This window comes from Takifugu rubripes, chromosome 4 (assembly GCF_901000725.2).
Source record: "Takifugu rubripes chromosome 4, fTakRub1.2, whole genome shotgun sequence".
Classification (NCBI taxonomy): Eukaryota; Metazoa; Chordata; class Actinopteri; order Tetraodontiformes; family Tetraodontidae; genus Takifugu; species Takifugu rubripes.
The window spans coordinates 11,002,212-11,021,828 of NC_042288.1; the positions used below are offsets into that span (position 1 = coordinate 11,002,212).

The 19,617-nt window shown below is 42.2% G+C and overlaps 1 protein-coding gene across 4 annotated transcripts in view; it reads right to left on the reverse strand.

Moving 5' to 3' along the window:
• The window catches only part of pcdh15a (protocadherin-related 15a), a 121,918-nt gene that overhangs the window by 72,743 nt on the left and 29,558 nt on the right, over nucleotides 1–19,617 (reverse strand). For 3 of the 4 annotated variants that reach the window (XM_029835286.1, XM_029835285.1, XM_029835283.1), the window contains 3 exons: nucleotides 12,069–12,187; nucleotides 5,287–5,301; nucleotides 3,918–3,983 (listed from right to left, as the gene is read on the reverse strand). In XM_029835286.1, coding sequence (XP_029691146.1) covers nucleotides 3,918–3,983; nucleotides 5,287–5,301; nucleotides 12,069–12,159 — 172 coding nt within the window. In that variant the 5' untranslated portion in view covers nucleotides 12,160–12,187. The remainder of the gene's footprint in view (nucleotides 1–3,917; nucleotides 3,984–5,286; nucleotides 5,302–12,068; nucleotides 12,188–19,617) is intronic. The other variant, XM_029835284.1, reaches the window with a different exon arrangement.

Sequence of the window (19,617 nt, forward strand, 5' to 3'; positions counted from 1 at the left end):
ACACACATATATATATATATATATATATATATATATATACACATATATATATAAATAAATCTGTAGTCCTTTATTAATACGGTAAGACCCGCCCGCCCTCCTGGTTCGCTCTATAATCCACCAGCAGCAGGTGCTGTGCCCTAATCCCAATCCAAGGCCTTCAACTGTGCATTAATTATAGATTGATGATCCAGCAATCATCAGAACTGGAGCTAATGAACTGTGCGTGTGTGTGTGCATGTGTGTGTGATATAGTAATACAGCAAACACCACATCTTTAACAGAATATTCATCTTGAATTTGAAATAACAAAATTAGGTTTCTTTATTGATGTTCTTGCCTACATCTCCACAAATTAGATTTCTAATTAAAGTAAGAGCAGCTTCGTGGTCTCTCCTGAGAGCCACACCTTAAAGTTCAGAGTATCTAATTACAAGTTGGACAACTAAAAAAAGGCCAATTCAGATAAATGTGACAAGGTTTCAAATAAAATTCTGAAATCATCCATTCAAAGAAAATATTTCTCAGAGGTTAAAATGAAAGTGAAATGAGTTTCTTTTTTTATTTTTAGAATATTTACAGAGTTTTACTGTAGAAATAAGGAAAACAAACAAGCTGTGTGATGAAACCAGACTGAGGTATTGAATTAACTATAAGGAGAGGAGCTAATGAGTCCACAGTGGCTGAGGAAAACACTCACAGGCTGCCTCATCCCATTAATTGCTTAAAACTGCTAACACATTTAACACCTTGATGAGCTGCCGCCGAGCCCTTGAGGTCACTTAGCTGACACGGGTCTGAAACACACTTGAGTAGGAGTGCAAAAAGAAACGTGCGAGACTCATGGGGGTGGGTGGGGTCCGTGAATGGTTTATCCGGGGTGGAGCGTCGCACCCATGCAGTAAATCTCCCAGCATTTACAACACAGCTTAGTTCTATCTTTTTGGAAAGAGATGCACATTAAATGGCTACAAATGCAATAAAAAGAGCATCTCTAACAGCTGAGAGGTGCAGAGCTTGAACTCCTGGATATGAGATCATTTGGCCTCAACCTGCAGGGGAAGATAAAACACTGAACACTTCTATATATCAGCTGCAGAGGCTGAAGGACATGGATAATAAAACGCTCCATATGTGTTCCTAACTACTTCTGAGTTACTGGTGAGAAGACCCAAACTTCCCTGTGGCTCCCCCCTGTCCATTAGCTTTAGATTTCCTGTTGCAGCTATATTTTGTGTGTGTATAGTTTATCACAGCCCACCTTGGTTTTGTATCAACTACAGATTTCTTTCTCCAGTTTTTCATTTTATTTTTGACATCTTTTTTGAGTATATTCACAAAGGATTTCTTCTTAAAAAAGGCATCTTTAAAAAAAAAAAAGCACAGAAAAAAAACCAACATGCGGTTAAACTGTTTAGTTTGCATCTCTGGTAAAATGTTTGCTGATTCCCATTTTCCTGCAGTGCTTCCTGCTTTTGATGGAGGCAGTGTGGTTATTTCCAGCCAGGATTATGAGTTTAATGTCATTATATTGTATTGTCCCTGTCGTTTGCTCAGACGTGTGAGGTTTCTGATTGGCCGTAGTCTGAAAAGCCTTCCTGTTTCATTAACCCACGTCTATGGATACCACAGTAAAACCCTCGGCTGATTAGGATGCTTGGAAAAGCTGCAGCTGGGAGACCCAGACAGCGGAAAAATATTCTGATGTGTGACATTAGAGGACAAACACGCATTTCACACTTACATATTCCACCCATTTTACAGCATTTGAGGTCAGTGCTACGCAGGTTTCATCGGTGCCTGTCAGCAGCGCAGTTAATATATAAGATGTTGCTCAGCACAGTTTGGGACTTTTTTTGTGCTGCAGGTGGCAAATCAGGAATTTGCAGATGTAATAAAAGCCTGGAGAGATTGTTTGACATAGTCTTCACTGTAGTTTGATCAGCGTCAAAATAAAACCTCCCTTCTTATATCCAGAGTGCCTCAGCCCATTTGGACGACATCATTTTGCATTTACACTGGATCAGTAAAGCAGCCTATAGGAAATGAGGCTGGTCGGCACACTGAGCGTGATGCCACGTGTTGTTTTTGGCACGTTAGCGGGTCTGCGGAAGACGCAGCTGGTAAATTAAACATGTTACCCTCCAACTGAGGCAGCAAGCTGCTGTCCTCTCATGAAATCTTTCTTTTGGTTTCTATTTTCTCAAGAATAGAAAAGCACCAACCTCATCTTTAAAAAAAAACAACAGAGGACTTCAGAATCTATCCTTGCCCAAGGCGTGACCTTTGACTCTTTTGATTTAAATATGATTCTGCCCTGAATACTAAGCCAGCGATGAACAAATAGTGACTTGGCACGTTCGACTGCCATGTCTGAACGGGAAGCCGACGCTTTCTTGGCTGAGGGGCTAAATTTGCTCTCATAAGGAGCCAGTAGGAACAGGATTATACACTTATTTGCTTATCTTTCCTGACCTCCAACAAACACTGAACGACAGATGGGTGATTATGTTGTTTGCATTCCCCTTTGCTGACATGAATGAAAATAAAGGCAAACACTAAAAAAGATGAATCTTATTATGTGCCGTTTGTATGGCTTCTGTGTGACAGAATAGAGGCGATGAAATGCATTTAGAGGGATAATTGCACGGGTCAATATCATTCTGGTTGGCTGTTTTACATTCCATTATAGGAAGAACTGGCTCTGTGCTGTTTCATCAAGGGGAGATAAATAAAAGGATGCTGGAGCCAGGAGAGACCCATATCCCAGGTAAATGAGTGCCTTATGAGGGTGATTAGTGTAAATCCCTCACACAGAGCAGTGTGGAGTGAGAGAGACTTTCAGATGCAGGCTTGGCTACCTCCATCACACCCATTCCCCTGGCGATCGATCAAAGCCTCAAACCACAGCTGCACACAGAGGAGGAAGGAGGCGAGACCACGAGACCCTGATGAATGGATGCCTCATCTGTCATTCAATGAGCTTTTGGGATTCAAATATGCATGAAATGTGCATACCTATATATGCACACAGTCTCCTCTTGAAAACAGCAGTAGCGTCAGCCTAAATAGCAGCATGTGTGAAATAGTATTCCGCCTGCAGAAACAAACCTCTGGATCCAATCTTCAGTGTGATCTGCTCATTAAACTCGATTAACCTGCAGTACAAATACCTACAGGGAGAGCGAGTGAGACAAACACCCACCTGCTCCTTTTAGGGAAATGCATTCCTCATTCCCTCAATGCACACAAGGCTCCTCCCTCCCAGAGCACTAGTCAGCGCTCTGTCTCCCGCTCTCTCTCTCTCTCACACACTCACACACACACACACACACATAATCAAACCAATACCCCAAGTTATTAACAAAACAGATGGCAAATGATTGGATCCTGTAAAAGGAGCCGTGATGCAGGAAAAGCAGAGGAAGGCGAGGAAAGTGATGCAGATGACTAAAAGATGGAGAAGCAACACTTTTGCCTGAAAGAGCGCAGCAAAAAAATACTGTATAAATCAATGAAATCCAACCTGTACAAGGAGCACAATACTCATTAATGAACGCCATGGCGCCGCTGGATGCCAAATACCATCTGAATTTACTCAGAGACACGCAGGCACGTGAGCGCACAAACCTACAAACCAGGAACGGGAGCTATTTATTTACCTTTCAATTATAATTCAATCAAAACCGTCCAACCACAGCATCTGGTAAACCATGTAGCAGTGGCGCCGGCAGAACAACGCCACAAGTAATAAACAATTACAGCAGTGGAAGCATTAAGGTCTTCTGCACTACCGAAGCGCTCGCTGTGGAACACAAACAGTCCCAACGGTGCACTCCATGACACGAATGCAGGAGCAATTGGACAAGTGGAATGCTGCAGGAGAGGAGGCAAGCAGGTAACTGGTTGGTACATACCATTGGGACTCTCTTCATCAATGGTTACTATGGTTGCAGGAGGGCCTGGGCGGGACAGCTTACACTCTGTATGGGCAGAAGGAAGAAAAATTATCCAATTACACAAAGAAAACAACATCAGTAGCTAGTTGAGAATGTCTACAAGCCAAATGTGGAGAGTATTCCTCATTATATATATATTTTTCATATCTTGTATATTAAGACTCACATGACTGACAAAGTATTAACATAATTTGATTTAGTGCTCAAACGACCTGAAAGCAAATCCTAGTTGGACACTCTTGGAGTCTTTGATACCTGTGCAAATTGTCCCAAATAAAATGATGAGGGTTTAATTCACCCACAGCATTTACCTGAACTTCAAGCAATTATGGCTTTAGCTCTAAAGACCCTGTTTGTAAAATATTAACACAGATCGCAAGGATTAATTGCCTGTCATTAACATCCTTTCTCAGGGGCAGCGAAGAACATACAAGAGGGATCAAATGGATTTTTACATTATTGCGTCCAAGTGTTTTCAGCCCCGAGGCCTTCTGTGGGTTGCAGGTATACTTTGAAACTAGCACTGACCTTTGAATTGAGCATCAACATTAAAAGCTAATCTTTCTGTTAACATTAGCTTTTTTTAAGTATTAAAAATTGTAGAAACATATTGGAGCAAAATTCTAGCACCCATGGAAGAGACTCAAATAGATGTTTCCAGAAGTATCTAAATTTGAAGTGAACAAACACAGATATTAGTGTTGTGCTACTGAAACTTACAGTAAATGAGAAGTCCAACAAAAAAAATATTGAAAAATCTTACACAGTGGACCTTTAAAACAGATCGAAAATGTCACAGAAATGCCATCTGCGACTGAATTGGAGACTGCTGGACCAAAGCGATTAACCAGATAATAATAGGAGAGTTTGTCACAGGGTGGACAGCAGCACTGATGCAACATATAATAAACACATTAACTGGTACAACACAAGCATCAAAAAGGAGCAAGCGGTGCGATAGTGACAGCAGACACGCAGGGAGACCAAAGCACGTGCCAACATCATGAATGGAGCAACGGCTGGAGCAACTTCACAGACGGGGGGGGGGGGCATGAGACGGCATGAGCGCATGGGACACCGGTACTGGTGGATTGACAGACAGCAGCAGATGGGGCAGCAGGAGAGGTGGGACAGAGGAGCAAAGAGGACAGGAGGTGTCTAACGTTGAGGAATAGGTGATGAAAGGCAACATGCTCTGCATCTGATGAGGAAGGTTCAGCATCTTTCAGCAGGGTGAAGGGGGGCAGGGTGTGATGGAGGCAGAGTCAGGTAGTAGAGCTATAGAAAAATTAAAAGGAAAACATACAATTAAAGTTTGACCTCTTACCCTCATACTGCCAGTCTGGGATCACAGGTTAGTGGCACCAGAGGGGAGAGAAGCGGAAGCATTGAAGAAAGGCAATGAAACGAGGGTTTACAGACAGTTCCGTTGTCAGGAAAATAGATAAAAGACTGTTGTTTTAAAAAGGAAGAAATGATAGAAATACAAGAGAAGAGAGGCACTTTTCTGTAGTTTAGAACACTCCACTAGAGAAATATTAGTCAAGTGCACAGCTTCAGCAAATATGGCCAGCGGAAATCTTCTGCCAGTAGCTGCTGGCTGACATTATTCCACAAGAAAGGAGTGGAGTGCAGTGAAAATATTAATCAGTCTGAGGACTAAAAAGCTTCTTTTAGCTAAATTAAGCCATATCATACGCGAATAAAAAAGGAAAGTGTGTTGGAATGCAAATGACAAGCATCGTCACTCGTCAGTCTCTCTCAAATTACTCATCCCGCATCTTGCGAGACCCCGGACAGCCAGCAGCAAGCTGTTAGCTAGAGTCCTCTTACCTTACAAGCAATCAGATAGGGGCACGATAAAAAAAGACACATGGCCAGTGACACCACATGAGTAGTCACCTGCTATAGGGTTTCCCAGCGCCCTTCTGTTTCAACTGTGCACCTGTTGCACCTGGAGTGATGAACAGTGGCTAGGTTTCCTATCAAATATGCATGCCCCGAGCCTTCGCTATAATGTGGTTGTTAGAATTCTTATGAATTAGAGGCACAAACCTCAAGATGTGATGTGGCTGTCGAGATACAAACAATAATTAGCACTTAAATGGTAATGAAATCCCGAGGCAACGGAACACGCTATTTCCTGCATGTCATTTCGGTCTCTCCTCTAATTTAATTTGTCATTAAAATGAGTTCATGTAGGGCTTTAGATTCGTGAGCCATTTCATCCCGCTCCATATGTGAGCAGCTCTGTGAAAACCCTCCACCGGCACGAGGCGGCTAGACGATGCGCACGCGTGTGAAATTCTCGTGGAACAAATGTCAGCGCAATCTAGTGCTGCTGCTAATTCTTTAAGTGTTTGTTTAAAGCATCCTTTGAGGGGTTTTCTACTAATGAGACAACCTGTAACCATCTGCTGGAGATGGAATTGCACTTGTTTTTCATACAAGCAGCATCAAGATGAATATGTAAATACACAGAGCACCGTACAGGTGAGGGGGCGCTTGTAAAACCTGTCTAAGTTCATTTTCCTGTTGCTGCTTTGTCATTTCCAGGCAACAATGAACATATATTTGCGTGTAGCATCCAGCGTAGCATCCAGCGAGAGCCTGAAAACTTTACTGTTATCACTTTAAGTGCCACCAGAGCAGAAACAAGGCTTGCGCATAACTGCAGCACAACTTCAGCCCAAAACTGCAACAAGATGCCAAATCCCACTGCTCAAACTAAAAGGTTACAGTCCTGCAACTCTGAAGGCAACGAGAAGAGTCCTGCTGGCTTACTTTTATTGGACATGTGCATCAGCTCATTCTGTGGAGGTGACTTGATCGATATGTGTCGAGGAGCCATAAAATGTTGAGTATAAATGTCAGTTAGCGGCTGAATGTTGCATTCTATTCATAAGAAAATAAAATGATGCTTCAAGTTGGAAACAAGGACAACGGTGAGAACATGAGACGCTTTTGGTCGTAGGAGCTCAAAGACGGATGTAATGAAGCAGACAGCTTTGCTGACTACGCTCTAACGATTTTTAACAAGGCTCAGGGCTGCCTGGGATTTTAGCAGCAGCCATTTCAAAATTAAACATATCACTTTAATTATTAATGTTTGCATGATAAAAGAAGCGAATGAGTGAGCTACAAGGTGCATCAACAGATATAAAGAATAGGGCAGCAGCTGTGGGGACGCCAGTACGACGCATCATATGTGCATTCATGATTCGATAGAGGCGCTCACAGCCAGCTTGCTTTAGGAGCTGATGCTTGGTGTTAAAGTGTAAATCTAGAGCTGTTGAAGGGGTAAAAGATAACAACAGGCAGAAAAGTGCTTATATAGTATTACAAATACAGAGCAAGAAGAACCATTTACCTTTGTTGCAGCCTAAAACTGACATAAAACATAATGTCATTAGTCTTCATTAACAACCGCTGAATGACAAAATATTAAACCTGTTGGATCTTTGCATAAACCCGCAAAGTAGCGAAACACATCAGATTTCCTATATGAATAATTCATCACGTTCATTTTCTCTGTTGGAGTTGTGCATTTGTTCTCCATTAATCACCCGATTAAGATAGAAGTTAATCAGGCGATTAACTTCTTTGACTTTACCGAAGAGCCTGACATGCATTATAAACTGTGTGGATTGTTTTTCCCATCTATAAACACAAATATATTCCTAATCGATTAATAAGAGATGAAAACAAATGTAGCGAGAGTAAATATACCAAATTAATACATATTTATTGCTACATTTTAATGGGGAAAAGCATTGTCGGAGCTTTTCATGCTAGTTTTGGATATTGCTACATTACATTGAGATAAAACGGAAACTCCCACATGGCGGTCACATCATGACAATGAAAGAAGATTTTTACAAACCGGCCCAACAAGGATAATGTCTGGCGGCTGACATTTAGCTCCAAAAGGAATATTTTTCTGCCACTTGAGTCGATAACCTTTCCTGTGCCTTCATCAGTGAAAGCACCTTTAGAGCAAGCAATAAATCAAACTTCTGTTCCTGAAGAGTTAAGATCGAAACAAGAAAAAACAAACAAAAAAAACAAATAAAAAAAAATGAAGCTTTGAAGAACAACCAGCGAACATACATGACGCCTGACTGGGGCAATTGATCTTTAAATGTAATTAGCACCAGGATAACAGATATTTGTACAGAAGATCAACAATGCGTGAACAATGTGAGGAATCTGGAGACTTGTGTAAGCACACAGAACTACAGATGCTGAAAAGGAACCTTTATGAGAAAGGACAAAAGGACAGAGGCCATGGAGTAATTGAGGAGGAGGAACTAATTTCTCATCTTTTATAGGTAAATAGCAAAATGCCAACAGGGGGAAAAAAAAGCCTGACACTGTACATTGCACATATATTCTAAATGTTTCTGCACTCTGATATATGGGCATCAGGCCTTTGACAGTGATAAAACTTTCATTTCATCGGTGGTTTTGCATATATTTACATATTTTTAAATGGATTTCATCATAACCAAAATTAAGCCCAGATCCATTACCCATCTTTAACAATCAATGTAAAGACCACAGCATCAAGGTCATTTTGGCCTTGAAAACAACCACAAACTCAAACCTGTCAGAATATCTTGTTTTGAATGGTACCAAATTAAACATGACACACAGCCAGATATAGAAAGGTTGGAATTCCTGGAGACAGAATGAACCTTTTCAAAAGCAGCCAGATATAGATTTTTACATCGTGACATCAAAACTCCTTGAATTTCCTACAATTGCTAGCTGGGTGGAGGCAGAACGGTTTCCCCTCAGATCAAGTTAAGATTTTAGGTTGAAAGCGTTTTCCCGGCTAAAACGGCTGCTTTGGCCTCGAGCTCGTGCCTGTTGGTTGCATCTGGAAAAACCTGATTGCCTCAACTATTGACCACTGAGAACTGCAGCAGCAGGAGAAGCTTGGGGTAAAATACTACCTGTGAGTTCTGTTAGCTAGAGAAAAAAGTGAGAATTTTACTTCCTCCAACTCGTGACGATGAAACCTGAAAACCAATGTGGGAACAGAAATGCTTCTTTGTTTGGAGGCGACTACTCCTCTGTTCTTCTGTCTCTCCAAATCTCATTATATAAAATGTAGGATCCTGTGAAGAGCTTCCCTCTGTAATTACGTCTGCGTATTTTCCAAGGATCTTGTCTCAAAGTGGAAAGAATAGAGGCATATGGAAGAAGGAACGTGTGTTGGCAGTGAGAGAGGATGGCTAAGAAAGGATTGTTGCAGCAACATGTTATTCATTAGAGGCTGATATTAGAAGCAAGAAAGGGATTATCTCTGTGGTGTAATCCTTTGCAGAACTTCCTGCGCTTCCTCTCACTCCCCCTGAGGTTCACAGTAAAGGCAGCAGGTCAAAGGTTCATCACCCAGCCTCCCCCAGTGCGGAGTTTGGATTTGTCAAGAGCATCTCCCTTCCTTTTAGAGCTCACCGATTACAGGCTGCAGGCTGGTGGATTACCCCCCCTTGCCCCCACAACTAGCACCTCTCTCCTGCCAACCACTTTCCCCACATTCGCTCCTCTGTCCCCCAACTCCACAGGCCTCTGCTTCAGTCAGGCACCATCTGCACATCTGGCTCATCGGGAAAATCCCTAAAATTGATTTACAACTGTAGTCGAAAGGATGTGCAGATGGAGAGGGGAGGGGTGGGGCGAGAGAGGAAGGTGGGCTGATGTCACATGTCAGAATTGTCTGCAGGCATAGTCGCTAATCTCCACGTCACACAAATGCAGCCCGGTGCTGTCTGAATAAGGGTGCGTGCATGTGTGTTTGACCGACATCTGGATTCTAGCCACAGAGGGATTTAAGTGCGCATCTGTCCACGCTCTTTCAGACTGTGGCGCGTCCTTTATTAACGTTCATTAAAACCCGCGTGTAGAAACAGAGTTTGGCAAACATTTGCTCGGTCAAAACAGAGGAGAGAAATCCCAAATTGTACCTCAAATGGAAGGTACACGGATGAAAACTCTCCAAACCTTCGGTAATAAATTGCCGGTTGTCATTGTCTCGTCCTCTGCATTTTTGTCCACGCTGACAGCTTAACAATTACTTCTCTGCTGTACTTAATTTAAATCTTGACAGACACAAGAGACCGGCTGGAATTTACTGGCCCTCCGCAACTCAATGCCATCTAAACATTTCTGGTTGATTTTTTCATTTGATAACAAACAGGCTGACAGAGCCGAAAAGCCAAGGGCAAACCACGGTGGGCGGCACAAGGAGAATTCCAAGTGAGATGAGGGATGTGCTAAAATCCATCCTCCGACTGTCCGTCCCCAGGTGATGCCGAGCGGCAACATTGGCGTCCACATTACAAATCAAAACAACTCTCTGCTTTCTCATTACAGTTATGACACCATGGGTCATTTGGTGGCTTTATTTCTATCAGAGCCCATTTGCACCCAGAATGACAGTCATCAATCCTGTCTGGAGCACTTCACTGAAAAGGCTGCAGCCTCACTGATAATAAGCTGGGGGGTGGTGAAAAAAAGAGATCTTTCTTATGATGGCAGATGGATATTGTTAGAATTTTGCATGATTCCTTAATACATTTTACTGTTTTTGCCACATTCACTCATTCATGAATACATTCATGGAAACAGCCTTTAGAAGCTTCCACCTTGTTGGACGATTAGGAACTAATCAACAAACCCAGTCACCTCTGGGCTGAAGTGAATGTCGATGCCTTCATTTAAATATTAAACATCAAGGACAATCCTCTTAACGTGATGAATGATGTGCACGGGCAGACAGCTGGATTTGTGCATGTCCACTTGACAGATAACCAGCTGTATGATGGCAGCTGTGTTGGTACTTTGGTACTGTTACGGTGGTCCTTCCGATCCCAGCAATCAAACCAACCCCGGATGTGCCACACTAACAAAGGGGATGTGTCAGGATGTGATGTTTCAGTGGTGTTATTTTTAATCTTCAGCTTTGTGGATGCAAAACTTAAAATTCAGCAGATAACATGGAGGTAAGTTAGTTTTAAGCCAAAAAACAACAAAGAGACACCAAAAGAGCAATTCAATGATGTTGTTCTAAATTTGGCAAGTAATCCGATGTCTTTATTCAAGGATCACTACTCTGAAAAGGAACATCCTGGAATCTGGCCTTCTTATAAGCACCCTTTAAACACTTGATGCCCTTGAGCTCCTCTCTCTGTGCTGTGAATAGATTGCATTTCAGTTTTATTTGCATGGCCGCTCAGAACATTTAATTATCCAAGTAAAGCTACACCCTCAAAGACTCCAGATGTGATTTATTGATCAACATCATGTCACTGATGATGTGATCACGTTGCCTCCCGTCGGCATTATGAAAACGTGCACTGGGGAGTTTGTGGAGATCCAAACAGGCTGGTACACAGCAGCGATCAAACGCACACGTCGGATTGTGGTGCTCCAGACCTCAGCTCTTCTGTGGATTGAGTCATTTGAATACGCGAGCCCAGCAGTGTGTGTTCTTTGACTTCCAATTAATTGCACAAAAGCAAATTTGGTTTTGAGTGGAATCCACAGTGTGTTACCTTAAAATGGCAAAAAGAAAATTTGACAAAACAGGAGTCAAAGTGTTGGCAGCGGGAATGAGAGGGGCTAACTGAACTGAAATGAGGAATGTGAGGAGAGCACTCGTGCTGTTAGTGACTGTCAGCAGACACAAACATCAGTTTGGCTGCTCCATTCACAGCTGAGTGTCATAATGCTGAGCTTCCTGATCTCCAGTGTTCTCTAGTGGCTTGTTGTCTGCCCTCTGCAATACTTTATGTAGGTGTTGGTCTTTTCTTGAGGCTCCTCACAGCCTCCTTTCTTTTTAACAATGCACCCATTCTTTAAATTGATACTCCTGCACCAGTCTAACTGCTTTCGTTCACCACTGCAAAGGTCCGATTTACACTTGTTTGGCGCATTCTTGTATAAGCAGCAAACTGGTTGCTGTTGTAAGGAGAATCTACTCCAGGCTGCTCTTCTGACAGCCAAACGTCACCTTTCCCTTATTACCAGTTTCCTGTTGGCAGAAGCACCACAGAGTTAAGTGAACACGGGAAGGCCGGAGGGGGTTCTGGCTGTTCGTACCTTCTGTGTCCTGGCCCCAGCTGTGGCTTATCAAAGAGAGAATTGCCATTCCTGCCCCCAGGCACCCGATGAGCCATCGCCCCTGTTGCATCTTTTGTCAAGGCTTAGTGCCTGCCCACCTGGACCAGAGGAGAGAAAAAGGAGAATATTATTCATTCATATCTCCAGTCTACACACATTGTTTCTTGCCACATGTTACACAACCCATTGTGTTTTCTGATTCTCATTTGGAAGTTAAACCGTCTGAGGGATGTTTTGTGGGCTCGGGAGTGATGGCAGTTATACCTTCGGGAAACAGGTACAGCTGACATGTTGTACATCTTACGTCTCATTTCTACAAAGGTCACCCACAAAAGGAAATTCCTTAGCTGCTTCCCAGCTGTCCCAGGCAATATCACAAAGCAATATATTTCGGAAGCCAAAAATGTAATCCTGTGTCCGCTGAAGAGTTTCACCTGTCTCCTTGAGTTTATAACTAAAGGTCTTTGCTGTTCAACTGTACAAACTGGAGCTTCATGGGTGGGAGCATAGAAATGTCTCTAATCATCCAAGTAAAACCTAAAAAAAAGCTTAATTCTGAGATTTTGGTTTCAATCTGCTGTTCTTGGATATGAAGTGTAGGTTAGCAACGTAACAAAATATGATAAGGTCTAAAAACCTGGCTACAGAAAACACTTACATTAATAATCTACTCCACCTGACATTAAGGAGTAATGTGGGTCTCAGAATTGAGAGGATAATCTCTTTAGGTGGGTAGCAGGTGGATGATTTATGTTTGCATATGGTTTCAGAAGCAAAAAGAGTTGATCGCTTTGAGTTATACGCTTAGTTTCCTCCAACAGCATTTCTCTGCTCCTATAATGGGCATGTAATTGAGTTTAGTGAGGTAGCTTGTGCACAGGCTATGAAGGAAGTTCCTTTCCAAAAGAGAAAACAGAATAAAGACTGGTGCATTTAAATGCTAATTTGAACATTGATTATTGTCGCATTGACAAAGCTTCAAAGCATTCGGATGAGCTACTCTTATCAAAAGCAGGTATTTCAATGGCTGTTGTTAGGAGAATAGTTTTCCAACAGAAAGAATTCATTATTGTCAGGCCACTAATGAGAGAGCAGTCAAAAATTAAGTGCACCAGGTCACTGCTCTGGCCAGGTGCCAGTCTCGTTAGTGTCTAAGACCGTAACAGATTAGCATCATCACCATCTAGCATGGATTTTATTGTATACATGTCATGATAATGCCCAACATTAAGTCTACCTACAGATGTCTCCTGCACCTTTGCCATAACAACTTGACCAGTGGCCTCGTTGTGCTCTCTGCCCCCAGCCTCGGGGCTGAATTTGCTTTGCTGCAAACGACTGGACTTCCCTACAAAACACTCTCAAACTGTCACTTCTCCCAACACTTCATACTTTGAGCAGCCAACTTCAGTCTTCTCTTGCCCTCCTTGACTCCTTTGTTACTGGTCCTCTTCCCCTTCTGTTTATGTAAACGTGTGCATCCTGAATGATGGCATTTTATGTAGATTCACTGTATCTCTTAAAATTAATAGTTATTGGCTATGAAGAAATTAATTCCAATTGGAATAAAACTGCATTCCAATAAAAATGTGACAGTGCCTAATTAAAAATCTCCTGCTGCTGATCCTCCAGTAGAGAGCAAGAATGCTGTCAGCGTAATGGTGCCAGATCCAGTCTTTTACTGGAAAATATCCATTAATGTTTGGTCAAAAACAACTACAAACGACAGACACACACACACAGCATGTTAATTCTTGTCCAGTAGCACATAGGGATGTCAAGCACGTTCCCTGCCTGTGCCTGCGAGGGACAGGGAGGTTTTCCCCACTTCTCTCCGTGCCGGCAGATGTCAAACCCCCCTCAGACGGCTAACTCTCGGAACAGGTGATAAGCTGCAAAATCCACTTTGATTGCTGCGCTTAAGAGGAAAAGAGCAACACCGTCAGATCAAAGCATCTCTGGCAAACTTTTGGACTCGACCAGCCACTTTCTTTTCTGAGATTTCCCTCTTTTCTCTGTATCTCTGGCACACACATTGCGCGGTGTATTTACTTGGTCTCATACAAATATGGCCAGACGTGCAGAAGCCGATTTTACACTGCAGAACCCAGACATCAGACATCCTCTATGAACTCTCTGTGGACAACAGGAGACAGCTGTATTCTCACCCTTACAGTGCAACAAGATAGATTTCACACGAGCTTCCTTTTCTCTCATCTCCTCAGGTCCCAGTGGGGTTATTTTTGAAGATTTGATTTCCCACATACGTACATCTTCCTTCCTTAAGAGGGCCAGGGAAGACGGCTTTGATCCCTTTCACATAAGAAACCCCAGACCTGCCCAAATAGCCACCCTGAAGAGGATAATTATTACTTTCAAAAGCCTTCTTCAAACCTATTTTTGGTTGTTATGGGAACACTGCAACTCCTTTACATTCACTTTCAATTTTAATAAACAGGATGCCTGAAGAGATTACTGACCAAGAAGCAGAATTTTAAATAAAAACACATTTAATATTGTGTTTCAACGTAATGGCTGCCCATTAAAGACAACAACAATGCAAACATATGAATTAGCTGTTTTGTAATCACTGTAATATTAAAGGTTGTTGCAGGTTCAATGTTTCCTTCGAGTGCGGGCGTGAAAAGAAAACTGATTCACAACCAAGCAAATAAAAAAGGCGAACAGAGGAGTGAAGCCATCTCGTATGTGGATTAAAACGACAGTAAAGATGCAGTTCTTTGTCAACAGATGGGATTGTCTGTCGGTGGAAGGAAGAGACAGCTCGTCTCCTCCTTTCTTCCTCTGCCTGTGTTCCTTCGATCGCCTTTTCCTCCACAATTGATTTCTTTTTCAGTGTCTTCCTGTTCCCATTCTCCGTTTTGATGGACTGTCAGAGATGGCTCGCTGACGAAAACATCGTAAAGATTTAGATCATGTGTTCATCAGCCAGGCCAAAAAACCCATCCAATAATCAACATTTCCCATATCAAGCTTCTACTTATTACAATTTAAGTGAAATAATTAGGAACAATTTACTTTGCCCGTCACCTTTTCTGCAGGTAAAGGTCCACCCACATGAGCTGTTTGGCGGGAGGTCAGGGGAGCAAGGAATATTTAAAGAAAATGCATCATTTTTATCTTCTGTCTTGCAAATGCAGCAGAACAAACACTCTCTTCCGTTGCTACTTGCACATTTCCCAGTTTGCCCACTAGCCAGCCGTAGAAAGCTTACACATGCACAGACGCATTAAAAGCCACTGTAGTCCAGCAAAGTCCATCTTCTCTGGTTTAAAGCCACAGTGTGGAGAACACGGCTGCGTGTGTGCTGTGATTAGGTGTAAATAATAAAAACAAAACAGACATTTACATTTAAATAAATTAAAGCCAAGGAAATTTCCCTTTGAGGTATTAATTGTCCACTGTGGGAACTTATAATGTAAAAGATGCATTTTTGTGAGGCTAAATACAAAATAACTATTAAACTTGTTTATTACTTTCTACATAAGTACAAGAATCACTTTATACAAGTAACTTTTAATTGCATTATACTGAACATTGCTTGTGTATACAGTGGATGATTGACAGCATTGGCATGTGTCCAGTTTAACAACTATTACTAAGTGTGAGTACATTTAAGAATGAACAAAAACAGTGTGTGTGTGTGTGTGTGTGTGTGTGTGGGGGGGGGGGGGTGTTTAATCCTCACAGTGGTCGTGGGTTTTGCAGAAAGGATGCTGACAGCAGCTCGGGACAGCTGACAGAGCAAAATGTAGGATCAATGTCAGCTAAGTAAAATTTCAAATGTAATATGTCTCATCACCATCTTGTCAAACCACCCAGATGAGCTAGCAGCACCCAGCTATAATTTAGTATCATGAACCATATTTATTTAAAGCTAAGCTTAAAGAGAAAATGGAAAGAATGACATTTAGAATTTGGACTCTACAGTTTGGCTCATTTCCTCTTAGATTTTTCCCTCATTGACAACTGCTTTTATGTTCTGATATTTGCTTAAATTAGTTGTTTTGTGTTAATAAATCTGAAATGATGAGCTCTGGATTTCAGAGGGCCCCACTCACTACACATTAAAACAAGAATATGTACAAAAAACAATCGTAAGAAACATTTAGGAGTAGCAAAACTGTTGGAAGAGATTAAACTGAGCTAAGGAGCTGACCTGTGCTTGGCTACAACCCATTGTGTGGACGTAAGCCCCGGTTATCCTCTCCTCATGGCTCATGCAGGTACTTTTTCAAGTGCAGCTTGGGGATGGAAAAGTTCCAGCATGTCCCTCTCTGCTTGGGGTCCCCTCCCAGCTGGACACGCACCAGGGAAACGTCTGGAGTCAACCAGACACACAGTTCACTTGCTTTCCACCGATGTCTGAGCCTGGGTTAGTAGCTGGTAGATTTGAATGAGGCACTCATGTAGAAAGAAGCTTTTTAATTTAATTTGTTCCTACAGTCAGAATGAGGTGGAAACTGGCTTCTATACCTCATTAGTTTTTCCATTTTCCATGCAATGATGCACACCTCTTTAACACTAAGTGTCAAATTCAGTGGTACTTAACAAAAGTCTGCATCTGTAATGTCTCAACAAAGTGAGTCACATTTAATCAAGGAATGCCTTTTGGAGAAATAACCTACAGATAGGCATCATAGTGGTTTAACCGTGCTGCACAGCCTGGTCTAATTTCCAAATAGAGTAAAATAAATGGAAGCAAGATGTTCTCAACTCAAAGTAGTAGCACTGAGAGGTGAATCCAATCCATAATGCCATAATGATTGTATATATTCAGCTATACAACTGCATCTCAAGACATTATGGTCAAAATAAATAAATAGAAAGATTAAACACAGTGGGCAAAGACATCCACTTCCCCTTAAAAATGAATGTAGATTTTAGGATAGGTGGATGTCTTTGCCCACTGTGTTTAATCTTTCCATTTATTTATTTTGACCATAATGTCTTGAGATGGCCGACAAACATGCTCGCGCCTAGAGGTATAATCAAAAGAATCCCCAGAAGTCATGACTCAAAAGTAAAATAATGTATGGTCATTAGCAGAGGACTGCTGACATGGCTGTTGTACATCTGAGGTAGCAGAAACTAATGTTCCTATGATGTACCAAACTACATTATTAGAATATTTCAGTTATGATGCCTCCAGTTTTAAAGCCTGCACTGAAGAGCAACAAGGACTGAAGACCACTTTGTCCTGACTTTGAGTGATGGCTGCTTCTCTAAAATCCTTCTGCATGAAGTGTCACATGAATTCCGCCGGTTTCTCTCCCTCTGATGTAAACACTCTAATAACCAAGTGATTATTTGGAGGGCCGCGGTGATGGCGGTGATCCAAAAACTCTCCCAGCCTTCTAACGATGCACCTGGAGGTGTATTTCATCTGGCTTGCTTTGGCGAGACTGGGCCGACTGTTGCCGACTCCAAACACAGACATCAACCCTGGGATGTTTCACTGGGCAAAACAATGCGCACACACCATTATGGGCTCTTGAAAAATGAAGGATGTGATGCAGAACACGAATGCTCTCATTGCTGCGGCGCTGCACTGGGAAGGTGTAAACAGCGATGAACGCAGCGCAGCTGCACGTGCAGCGTGACTCTTTGGACAAAAATATGTCCGCTTGAAGTAGAAGTGGGAGGAAAGAGGAAATGAAACGGGAAGTGTTCACAAGTACAAGTGCGTATCGGCAGGAAAGAATTGTATAATTCATTCTGGGGATCAATGCAATGCTGAAAACGGAATAGCTGATCAGACTGTTCTACAAAGGTGTCTGCATGAGTTCCCAGCATTTGAAAACTAAGAGAAAAGTGTTGTAGCCTGAATAAGATGGCATGCAGAAAGCCTCCCTGACCAGTTTAAATGATGAAAAAAAAAAAAAGGTGCTGGGTGGAATTCAGTATAAAGAAGAAGAGTAAACACGAACGCACGAGCACGGCTGCAAAGAAAGAGCGAAGTTTGCAAAAAACCTGAAGTGTTCCGACTTTCTCTGAAGAAGTTTTGGAGAAAGGCACTACTGCGACTCCTAAAAGGGTGCAGCTATATGTGAATCCGACCACACTCGTTCTGGAAAAGGCATGCTAATGTGACACCAACGTGATGGTGATGAGAGCTGAGAGCATCACACACACACACACACACACACACACACACACACACACACACACACACACACACACACACACACACACACACACACACACACACACACACACACACACACACACACACACACACACACACACACACACACACACACACACACACACGAGAACATCCCTACTGCAGCCACATCAAGATTGACACAAGGTTTTGTGTCCCAAAGTGCAGTTATTATTCTGGATGAGCCACCAGCAGAGGACTGGTGACTGGAAGCATACACCGCTTAAAGAACAGGAGGGGAAATCTAAAATAAATATATAGGGGAAGCCAACAAACAAAAATATTTTTCACTATTTTTTTCCATGCAACAGTGACCTTGACCACTAAATCTAAATTGAACCAGTTCACCCTTGAGATCAGACATGGCTGCACCGCATCTACACTGGTTAACCAGAGAAAGTCAATTCTCCATTGGTGGATTACTGTGGAATGGAACCTTATTAAAATCCAAAATTAGACATGAGTGTGCTGTTACGTATTTCGAAAGACTTGGTTGTAAGGTAAAGCAGAAACGGGGACACGGAGGATACTTTAGCATCTTCTGGGGATGGAAGTCTGGAACTGGAATAAAAGCAGCGGCGGGATCATCTTTTGAAGTGAAGAAATTAATATTGTGAAAATACACATTTTTAAAATTAGCATCACTGATTTGAGCACATTTCAACAGTGTAACTCTATTGAAAAACCATTAGAAATGTTGCTTTAATGTAAATCTATAGGCAGTGGGGTAAAGTTAATGGATTCAGCTGCAGCTAATGACTTCATGCTTGGTGGTCCCCTAAAACTCTCATTTTCCATGATTGTGAGCGAGTGAGCTGCAGGTCTCAGAGGTCCTAATCCCTCTGCTTAAGTCATCTCATGACCGCGCTCTAAATCTCTAAACCCTCAGTCCACGTGGGTGCAATGGCCACTCCAATCTGTCTTCTTAGCATCAACAAAGCCACATCTGTGTCACAGGAAGCACTGCTCGGCAACAGAAACCACTTTACAGCTAATGCCAGATGAAATAAAAAAAGAAAAAAAAAAAAGCCTGTGAATTTGTAAATCATTAAACAATGCCAGTATTTTCTTCCATCCCTGATGATCACAACATGGCTGAGCTTGGCAGGGAGGGTTTAGAAGGCTAGTGCATATCTGACCGACTGATTAAAGCTGCTAAAAAACGGATCTGCATGATGAAGCATATGGCCACTTTTCTCCAGGCCTCCATCGACTTGGAAAATACAGCCTTTTCACCAATCAGATTCTAAAAAGAATTGACAGCTGCATCGCTTAAAGTTGCCGTGGCATTTCCTGAAATGGGCCCGTTTGAGGTGCTTGTGCTTAGTCAGTGTGTTACCT